The following is a 10,695-nucleotide window of genomic DNA, read 5'->3' on the forward strand; positions in this document are numbered from 1 at the left end:
CATGAGAAACGGGGTGAAGAGTGCTGAAAGGTGCCGAGAGCGGACTCCTGGGGCCGTGGGAGCCTCGTGTCATGGCTGTTCCCCCTGGACTCCCAGACACCTGCCAGAGTCCCTTCTTCCAAAGCCGGGTCACCTAAGGCCTGAGCCCCCACAAAGAAGGAGGAGGGTCCATTTCAGATCCCCCCAGCCCCGCCTCTTCCCCTGCCAGCTCAGCTTCCTCTCTCTCTGAGGAACTTTCACTTCCTGCTACTTCAAGCCTCCCCTCGGAGAACAGGTAGGGGCCCCCAGGGGACCGAGCAGCTGGCATCATCACCCCCCTCCGCTAGACTGACCCACAGCCTCCCTGTGGTATCAGGCAGCTGCCCCGATCACACCCTGCCCAGCACCCCTCATCTCCTGCCTTTCTCATGGGGCCCAGGCAAGCCTCTGCCTCCCTCTCCCCACCCCTCCTGCCTGCTCTCCCCTAGGCAGGGCACCTGCTCTCTGTCCCCCACTTCCTAACACCCTGGACTTCTGGACAGTGGGCTGATGGATTGGTTTAGCTATTGATTATCCATCCCTTATACCCACCCCAAGAAGAAGGGAAGACCCTGGGAGCAGGGGCCTATTCTGCCCATCACCCTTTCCCCAGGCACCTCATTGTGGTCCTGTACTTCAGTAAATATTTGTTGGATGTATGGGCACATGGATAGATGGATGGAAGGACCTAGGATCCCTGCTCTGGGACTGCTGCAAGGAAAATATTTTAGAATGCCCTCCTTAATTGATAGCCCACCGTAGGAAGCTATACCTGGTTAAGAGTTGGGATCCAGTGGCTAGAGGGACAGATGTGTGACAAAGCAAAGAGAATAAATGTCAATGGTAGAATCTAGGTAGTGGGTATATAGATGTTCCCTGTAAAATCATTTCAGTTTTTTTTTAAATTTGCTTATTTTGGCTGCACTGGGTCTTTGTTTGGGCATGAGGGCTTCTCTTGTTGTGGAGCATGGTCTACAACTCCGGGGCTCAGTATTTGCAGCAGACATGGGCTTACTCGCTCTGCAGCATGGTATCTTGGGCTTCCCTGGTGGCCCAGAAGGTAAAGAGTCTACCTGCAATGTGGGAGACCCACATTCAATCCCTGAGTGGGGAAGATCCCCTGGAGAAGGGAATGGCAACCCACTCCAGTATTCTTGCCTGGGAAATCCCATGGACAGAGGAGGCTTTGGCAGGCGACAGTCTATGGGGTCGCAGAGTCCCACACGACTGAGCGACTAACACTTTCACTTTCATGTGGGGTCTTAGTTCCCAGGCCAGGGATGAAGGCTGAATCCCCTGCATTTGAAGGCAGATTCTTAACCACTGGACCACCAGGGAAGTTCCTATTTTAATTTCTCTGTTTGAGATCTCTCATGATAAAACCTTGGGAGAAAATATTTGAAGGCCCCTTTGTGATCAGGGAAGGGAGGAAGAAGAGACATCGTATAACATTTATCACATTTACAGAGTGTCTACAATGGGCAGAGCCCTTTTCCAGGCCCTGGGTTTTGACAATGGTTGTTATTCATCTGGTCCACTTTCATAAGGCTTCACTGGATGTTAAAATATAAAATATTACCCTGTTATTGTTGTTTAGTCACTAAGTCCTGTCCAACTCTTTTGTGATCCTATGGACTGTAGGCTCTTCTGTCCATGGGATTTCCCAGGGAAGAATACTGGAGTGGGGGACTTCCCTGGTGGTCCAGTAGCTAAGACTGCATGCTCCCAACGCAGGCAGCCCATGTTTGATCCCTGGTCAGGGAACTAGATCCTACATGCCACAACTGAAGAACCTGCAGGCTGCAGCAAACATTGAAGATCCCACATACCACAAATAAGACCTGGTGCAGCCAAGTAAATATTTTTTTTAATTAAAAAAAAAAGAATACTGAAGTGGGTTGCCATTTCATTCTCTAGGGGATCAGCCTGACCCAGGTCCATCAAATCCGCTTCTCCTGCATTTGCAGGCAGATTCTTCACAGCTGAGTACCTGGGTTTCCCTAAAAAAATACCTACCACTTGGTAAATAGCTGCCATTTTGAGTCCTCTTCCTTTCCCCCTACATCCCCCTCCCTCTCCCCCTACCAACCTCCCTGCTAGGATCTCCAGATCTCCCCACCACCCAGGAACTGAAGAATTAACAGCTGGCACAGTGAGGGGTCTCAAGTCCATCCTGGTTGGTCAAGGTCTCTGCCATGTGGGCTGTAAATATTTAGAATATTACCCCTGGGCTGGAACAGCCTTGAGACATACTTTCCTCCCTGCCAGAGGCCAGACCATGGCTCCCTGGCCTCCTGCATCCTGAGGATGACGGCCCAGCCAGAGGACAAGGCCTCAGCAGGCCCCACGGACCAGGAGAGGTGAGGGTTGCTGAGGCTGTCTCCACCTCCCTGGATTCAGAAGCCTCTTCCATCCAAGTCCCACCCACCCCCAGACAGGACCCAGAACCCCGTCTCTGACCCTTTGCGCCCGGGCTTCCCCTTCCTGTACCTCTGACCCCATCTCAGTGTCCAACTGCCTTCCTCTGTCCCCTGGTCTCCTGGTCCCTGCCTGTCCCAGACTAATCCCATCACAGGGGAATGGAGCTGGTGAGACCCCCTTAAGGGTCCTTGGGACCCCAGAGCCACTCCTTCGCCTTCAGAGGACATGGGGGGTGTGGCAGATCCCAGAGCTGGATGCCCACAGTGCGAAAGCCCTTCTGGACCTGTGGCCATCAGGGGTAAGTACTCTCCCCTAGGCACCCTCTCGGACCCTCCCCATCACACCCTGAACCAGTTAGGACCCTGCCGGTTGCCAGTGGCAAGCACAACACAAAACCAGGCAAACCGAAACCCTGCTTATCGACTCGCATGACTGAATAGACCAATAAAAGTGAAAGTGTTAGTCGCTCAGTCATGTCCGACTCTCTGCGACCCCATGGACTGTAACCTGCCAGGCTCCTCTGTCTTTGGGATTTTCCAGGCAAGCATACTGGAGTGCATAGTCATTCCCTTCTCCAAGGGATCTTCCCAGGGATCAAACTGGGGTCTCCTGCATTATAAGCAGATTCTTTACCATCTGAGCCACCAGGGAAGCGCAAAAAGTCCAGAAGTAAAAGTAAATTTAGGGATGTCTGGATCTTGAACATCAGACTGTATATATATATACATATATATATAATTCTCTTCATCCCATTTATTGGCTTTTTTTTTTTTTTTTTAACCACACGCACAGCTTCTGAGATCTTAATTTTCTGACCAAGGCTTGAACCAATGCCCCCTGCAATGGAAGTGCAGAGTCCTAACACTGGGCCTCCAGGGAATTCCTTGGCTTTGCTTTAAACTTTGGGGAATTCTAAACATTTTGCAATGCAAATAAACACTTGTTCCTCAATATGTTGATAAGTAGGCATTTATTGTTCTAACATAACCAGAAAGACAGCTGCAGGCTCTAGTTCTGCTCCTCAAATGACATCAAACACATCTCAGCAGTTCTCCTAGATTTCCCTTATGGTCCCCCAGTGGCTGCCCCGGACCCAAGCACATGTGTGCATTCCAAGCAGGAGGAAGGAAGAAAGGAGGCACCAATCGCATTTTTTCCTTTTACCAGCAAAAACAAAAGCCTTCACAATTGATTCAGAATATACAGACAAGGCCCAGGTAGCAATAGTAAAAGTTCACCTGGAAAGGACTCCCTGGCAGTCCAGTGGTTAGGACTCCGAGCTTTCACTGCTGAGGGCTCAGGTTTGCTCCCTGGTGGAGGAACTAACATCCTACAAGCCATGCTGTGCAGCCAAAAAGCAAACAAAAAATAAAAGCCCTCCTGGGAGTTATGCAGCCAGAGGTGAGAACCAGTGCCTACATGGATCACTACCTATCCCTATGGCTGGGCCTGTTAATGCCCTGAACACAGCTAGAGCTCTGCAAGGAATAGGGAATAGATTTGGATAAAGCAATTCTAGATAGCTGGCCCAAACACAGGGCCACATCTCACCAGGTTAGCAACCCCAGTGTAAAAAGAGGCCTCTTTCCAAAGAGCTCCTGTGGGAGATTTCCATTGGCTGGGTTTGGTTCACATGCCCATCTCTGAACCAACCACAGTGGTCAGAGAACACTCAATCCTATTGGCTAGGTCAGGTCATGGACCCACCCTTACGGCTCTTGGGAGAGTTAGTCCCACCTGCAGGACCTAGAGTAGAGAGTGGAATAGAGTTTTCTAAAGGAAATTTGGGGTGTGGGACCCAAAATAAAGGAAATGGATACTAGGCAGGCAGTAGTAATAGACTTCTGCAGAATTCCTCTTCAACCTGACCTTTGTCTCCCTTCCCCCAGAGTTTCCTGGTCATAGGACATGATCCCAGACAGGTCCTGGTGTTGAAGTCAGGACCTTCACCAGGGGAAGTCAACACCTACCAGATCCAGAAGCTTCCTGGAGGTGAGGAGCCTACCCTCAAGTTTCCAGTCCACAACAAATTTATCACCAAGATCAGTCATTTTTCATTGTAAAATATCTACTGAATCTTCCCAGTCCTCTCTACCTCCATCACCCTAATCCTAACCACCATCACCTCTTGCCCAGAAAATTGCAATGGCCACCTCTCTGGTCTCTGTGCTCCCACCCTTTTCTTCCTGCAGTCCATTCTAGACATGGCAGCCAGAGTGGTATTTTCAAACATCAACTAGATGTTATACATTCCTGCCTTAAACCCTGCAAAGGACACGCAAGATCTTTTAAAAAAAAAAGAAAGTGAAGTCACTCAGTCGTGTCCAACTCTTTGCGACTCTGTGGACTGTAGCCTACTAGGCTCCTCCGTCCATGGGATTCTCCAGGCAAGAATACTGGTGTGGGTTGCCATTTCCTTCTCCAGGAGATCTTCCCAACCCAGAGATCGAATCCAGGTCTCCCGCATTGCAGGCAGAGGCTTTACCCTCTGAGCCACCAGGGAAGCTCTGCAACATTTTAGATAAACATTAAACTCCTCATGGGACTTCCCTGGTGGTCCAGTGGTTGAGACTCCATGCTTCCAATGCAGGGGGCCCAGGTTCAATCCCTGGTTGAGGAACTAGATCCTGCATACTGCAACTGTTTTCATGCCAAAATGAAGATCCCACAGGCTGCACTTAAGACCCAGTACGGCCAAATAAATAAATATTTAAAAAATAAACTCCTTATCATGGCCTATAAGATTATGATTAGCATTTGCTCACTACTGCCTGTCATTCTCTCTGCTCTAGAGACTGTTTTTTCTGTTCCTTGAGCATGCTAAATGTGTCCCAACTTCAGGGCCTTTGTATTTGTTTTTCCTGTATGAGTGCCCTTCCTTGAATGGCTAGTTTAGTCTCCATCCTTTCGACCTCTATAGAAATGTAATCTTCTTTGACCACCACAGCTAATAATAGCCCTAGTCACTTTCAATCATTCTATTTCATTCCTGGCACTCAATACACTATACACTTATCATTATTTGTTTGCTCATTCATTTTCATCTCCCTCCACTAAAAGGTAAGCTACAGGCAGGCAGTGAATGTATCTGCCTTTTGACAAATGTATCTCCAATGCCTGAAAATAAACAGTTATCTTAATAAATATTGCCTAATGAATGAATCATATTTGGTGGCATAAGTGGGATGCTAGCATAAGAACACAGGAAAAAAAAAAAAAAGAACACAGGAAAAGAAGGGGACTGCAAGGGCTAGAAATTTTTCTGTTCTGTAGGTTCTTGGGGGAACTGCAGAATTGGGGGAGAGAGAATCCCAGAAAAAAGAACGCTGCTACCCCTCAAGTTTTCTAACTTATTCCTTCTTGCCCTCTTCCCCCTCCACTACCCCAGGTGTGTGTCTGGAATCCTCTAAGCTCTGCATGTCAGATCTGCCGCATCTCCTGGCCTTCCTATCAGCCAGCAGGTACAGGTCATCCATCAAAGGTGCTAAGGAGGATCCTTCCATATGACATCCCACCCACACTGTGGCTCCTGCTTATCTTTTCTCAGGGATGTTTTGCCCAGAACATTGCTCTTGCCCCCTCCTACCCTGGGGCCTGGAGACCAAAACACAGGTGAGACATGATTCTCTAAGGGAGAAAGAGTCCACCTATCCACCTCCTCAGTCCAGGAGGATGGTACCTGGGGGACCAAACTACAGGGTTTGAGGGAGGATAAAGGGGACTGCAGGGGCTTCCCTGGTGGCTCAGATGGTAAAGAATCCACCCACAATGCGGGAGACCTGGGTTCGTTCCCTAGGTTGAGAAGATCCCCTGGAGGAGGACATGACAAGCCACTCCAGTATTCTTGCCAGGAGAATCCCCATAGACAGAGGAACTTGGCAGGCTATAGTTCATGGGGTTGCAGGGTTGGACACGACTGAGCAACTAAGCCCACAGCACAAGGGGACCTGAAAAAGTTGAGGGGGGTGGTACTCAACTCCTGGGTCTGAGTGAGGAGGTACCAGGAACTGAATCTCAGTTCCTCCAGTAATGAGGCTGAACACTAAGACTCCATGGCTGGCCCCTTGGACAGCTGGAGCACCTCCTTCTGCTGTCCCCCAGATCCTCTGCAGATTGACAGCATCCAACTCAACACTTCAAGGAGGGTGCTCTTCCTGGTGAACAAGCTCTACGTGGAGACCCACAGAGGATGGGGGATGGAGCAGACCCCGCCAGAGACAACTCCAGAGACTGCAGAGAGACATGGTCCAGGTTAGATAAGCAGGACCCAGGGCCCCTGAGGGATGAAGGAGCTGCTGCTGCTGTTCTGTGGAACCCAACCCTTTCCTCACATCAGCCCCCAGGAACCCAGCCCCTCACCGTGTCTCCTGGGTGGAAGGTCCGCTCAGCCCAGAGGAACACCATCTTAGGCCAGCTCTGGCCAGCCTGGTGGAGGAGAAGGAGGAAGAGGAGGAGGAGGATGACAAAGATGAAGAAGAAGGACCTGAGGATGTGCTCACTCAGCACGTCCGGGCTCTAGCCAGGGCCCGGAGCAGCTACGTGGCCAAGCAGTTCCGAGGCTTCCGGGCGCGCCTCACCTCAGATGCTGGGGGCCCCCACAGGCCTGGGGACCCGGCCACAGAGCTGCTTCAGGACGTCCGGCACCTCCTTACTGACCTCCAGGATCACTTAGCAAAGGATCCAGATGTCAGGGCTGTCTTTGCAAGCAGGGGGCCTGGGGCCCCCCAGAAGGAGGAGGATCTAGGTAAGGGGGAGGACTGAGAGGGAACTGAGGAACACTCTCCAAACCCCCACAGGTTCAGATTTGCCATCTCCTGGCCCTACATCAGTGTCCACATCCAACTTCGTTCTCTCCATCTCTGGGCACACCTGTTTCCTTTTCTACTCACACTCCCTGTCCTACATGTAGCAACACCTACTCTGTCCACCACTGTTCCGTTTCACGCATGTGTGACAGCGCATATTCTCTCTCCCAAGCGGTTGTTCACACCCAGGATCCTTCTTCCACATGCGCTCACACCTACGTGTACACAAGTGGGCGGGCAGAGGCTAGGGAGGGGTGGTGATTGGTGATGGTAGATCAGTGGAGAGAAAGTGGCATGGGTCAACCTGGCGGCCCTGCCTAACCCCATCTCAATCCCTGCAGGCTCCGCAGTGGAGGCGGCCTTGTGCCGCGCGGTGCTGGCGCCGCTGAAGCCCGCCCTGTGGATGCGACTCCGCACGCTCCGCGCCCCAGAGCTGCGGCAACTACGGCGGCGACAGGTAGCCCTGCGGGCGGAGGCGGGGCCTCCGGGAGCCCAGGGGGCGGGGCGTGAGAGGCGAAGCCCCGCCCCCACCCTGCGGAGCCGCATTCACGCGCGCCTGGCGCACCTCCACGCGGCCTGCGCCCCGCGCCGCAAGGTGTCGCTCTTGCTGGCGGTGTGCAGTGACGTCTACAAGGGTCTGGCTCGTGGGGAGAACCAAGGTAAAGTAGGGGTCTTGAGTCTACCTGGATGTGGAGTGACTTGAGGGTTGCGGGAGGCAGGCAGCAGGCGGCTGTGCACACGTCGAGCGGGAGAAGATGGCAAGCTCTACGCGGACCTGGGGAATCGAGTGAGGGTCGTTTGCATATCCCGCAAAGTGGAAGGATAGCCAGCACTCGCGGTCTTGGGGATGGGATGGAAGTTGCCAGCACGTCCCCTCCAACCCCAGAGCCTGTCCTCCCCTCCCTTAGAGCCCTTGGGGGCCGACGCCTTCCTGCCAGCGCTGACAGAGGAACTGATCTGGAGTCCAGACATTGGGGAGACGCAGCTGGACGTAGAGTTTCTCATGGAGCTCCTGGATCCGGACGAACTACGGGGAGAAGGTGAGCCCCCAGCCCCAGAATCCCGGGACCCGAGAAGGGGCGCCCTAGGCCCCCTGCCTGCAGTGGGAGGGAAGGCGGGCAACCTGCGCTGGGGCGGGGGTGGGGAAGGGTGGGGGCGCGGGCTTCCGGGGAGTTGAGATGGCCGCGCTGACCTCCTTTTCTCGCCCCTAGCCGGGTACTACCTGACCACGTGGTTTGGGGCGCTGTACCACATTGCCCACTACGAGCCTGACACGGCCCGCGCGCCCAAGGGGCTCAGCTCTGAGGTCCGGGCGTCTCTGCGCAAGTGGCACCGCAGGCGGACGCTGCACAAACAGAACCCTGCCGGGGACCAGGTGATCACCCCTCCGGACTGCGGGTGGCGGGGAGGGCTGTACCTGTTTCCTTTCTGACCCAGGCTCCTGCCTCTCCCCGCAGGCCAAGCTGCCCTTTGAGGAACCGTGGGCGATAGAAATTATGCAAGAGACCAAAGATGGTTAGACATCTCAGACACTTCTACCCCACAAGCAAGATTCAGGAGGCATTTGGGACAGCACCAGCTTCTGACCCCTGTTGTTTAGAGGCAGGGGTTTCCAGGAAAAGGAAACAGGTCTGAGGAAAGATCTCTGAACCTTTACATTGGCTGTTCCTGTTTCCTGGAATGCCATTCCCCAATTTCCACCTTGCTCCTTCCTTCCCTTCTTTCAGACCCTTAGGTAGACGTCACCTTCTTAGTGAGGCTCTCTCAGGCACCGCTGTCTAAAACTACAGCTTCTCTGACTGGATTCTCCCTGGGGTAAACAGGATAATGCCCCTCCCAAGATGTCCACCTGCTAATACCCATAATCTGTGAATATTTTACCTTAAGTGGTAAAAGGGACTTTGAAAAGTGATAGTGTTAGTCTCTCAGTCATGTCCAACTCTTTGCGACCCCATGAACTGTAGCCCCCCAGGCTCCTCTGTCCATTGGATTTCCCAGGCAAGAATACTGGAGTGGATTGCCATTCCCTTCTCCCAGAGATCTTCCTGACCCAGGGATCGAACTCGGGTGTCCTACATTGCAGGTGAATTCTTTACCATCAGAGCTGCCAGAGGAGCCCAAAAGGGACTTTACCAATGTGATTAAATTAAGGATCTTGCAATGGGGAGATTATCCTGGATTCAGGTGGGCCCAATCCCCTTACAAGAGGGAGGCAGGGAGATCAGAGTCAGAGGAAGAGACATGATGATGCACACAGACGTTGGAGTGATGTGGCTAAGAGCCAAAGAATGTAGGCATCCTCTAGAAGCTGAAAAAGACAAGGAATGGATTTTCCCATGGAATCTCAGAGGAGACTCAGCCTTTGACTTTGTTTTTTAAAACTGAAGTATAGTTAATTTACAATGTTGTGTTAGTTTTAAGAATATTTAAAGAATATATATATGTGTGTATATTATACATATATTCTTCAGATTCTTTTCCATTACAGGTTATCATGAGATGCTAAGTACAGTTCTCTGTGCTATGCTCTTGGTCCTTGTTTACCTATTTTACATACAGTACTCTTACTCAGTCGCTTCAGTTGTGTCCAACTCTTTGCGAACCCAGGGACCTTAGCCTGCCAAGCACCAAGCTCTTCTGTCCATGGGATTCTCCAGGCAAGAATACTGGAGTGGGTATTTTTAAAAATATTTATTTTATTTATTTGGCTGTGTCAGGTCTTAGTTGTGGCATGAGGGGATTTTTAGTTGCAGCATGTGAACTCTTAGTTGCCACATGTGGGATCTAGTTTCCTGACCAGGGATCAAACCCAGGGCCCCTGCATTAGGAGTGCAGTGTTAGCCTCTGGACCACCAGGGAAGTCCCAACATGGTCTTTCTTTTGCATGTGTGTCTGTGTTTTAATCTCCTCTTCATATAAGGACACCACTCATGTTGCATCAGAGCCCATCTGTATGACTTCACTTTCACTTAATCACCTCTTAAAAGCCCTTTCTCCAAATATAGTTCACTCTGAGTTCCGGGGGTTAGGACTTCAACACATAAATTTGGGGAGGGGACACAATTCAGCTTTTTGATGCTCTGTGGGTGTATCTTGAGGCCCTAAATAACTTGTCCACCAACAACTTTTTACCCCATGCTCTCAGCACCTCTTATTGATCCTTGCTGAATCATTGGATTTATTTGTACTATTCTATTCTGTTTATGGCAGTTTTCCACTTCCTGGAGTGAAATGATGTTTCCTGTATAAATAAATGTGTTTAATTTTTTAAAAAGTGAATCAATTTAAAGAAAATGATTAAGTAGCTAAGTGTATAGGTGACACATGGATACGAGGCAAATATGGGAAAGTGAAACTAAATGGCTGATGTTCGGAGTATCACTGGTTAATTATGGCTTTGGCTTCACTCTGAAGCTCTGGGCTTCCTACTGGATACCTCCTCTTGGACTCC

The 10,695-nt window shown here is 51.1% G+C and overlaps 1 protein-coding gene across 2 annotated transcripts; it reads left to right on the forward strand.

Moving 5' to 3' along the window:
• Positions 1 to 10: 10 nt before the first annotated feature.
• Positions 11 to 9,994, forward strand: RINL (Ras and Rab interactor like). 2 transcript variants are annotated; one of them, XM_043435810.1, is made up of 12 exons: positions 11 to 274; positions 2,287 to 2,378; positions 2,578 to 2,737; positions 4,329 to 4,431; positions 5,828 to 5,900; positions 5,987 to 6,051; positions 6,541 to 6,690; positions 6,776 to 7,183; positions 7,586 to 7,903; positions 8,153 to 8,284; positions 8,456 to 8,619; positions 8,702 to 9,994. In XM_043435810.1, exons 2-12 carry the CDS (start codon positions 2,326 to 2,328, stop codon positions 8,762 to 8,764), a joined length of 1,689 nt encoding a protein of 562 aa, XP_043291745.1. In that variant the 5' UTR covers positions 11 to 274; positions 2,287 to 2,325; the 3' UTR covers positions 8,765 to 9,994. The 2 variants fall into 2 exon arrangements, with proteins under 2 accessions (XP_043291745.1, XP_043291746.1); XM_043435811.1 differs by lacking the exon at positions 11 to 274 and having other exon boundaries at positions 2,594 to 2,737.
• The last annotated feature ends 701 nt before the right edge of the window (positions 9,995 to 10,695 follow it).

This window comes from Cervus canadensis, chromosome 18 (assembly GCF_019320065.1).
Source record: "Cervus canadensis isolate Bull #8, Minnesota chromosome 18, ASM1932006v1, whole genome shotgun sequence".
Taxonomy (NCBI): Eukaryota; Metazoa; Chordata; class Mammalia; order Artiodactyla; family Cervidae; genus Cervus; species Cervus canadensis.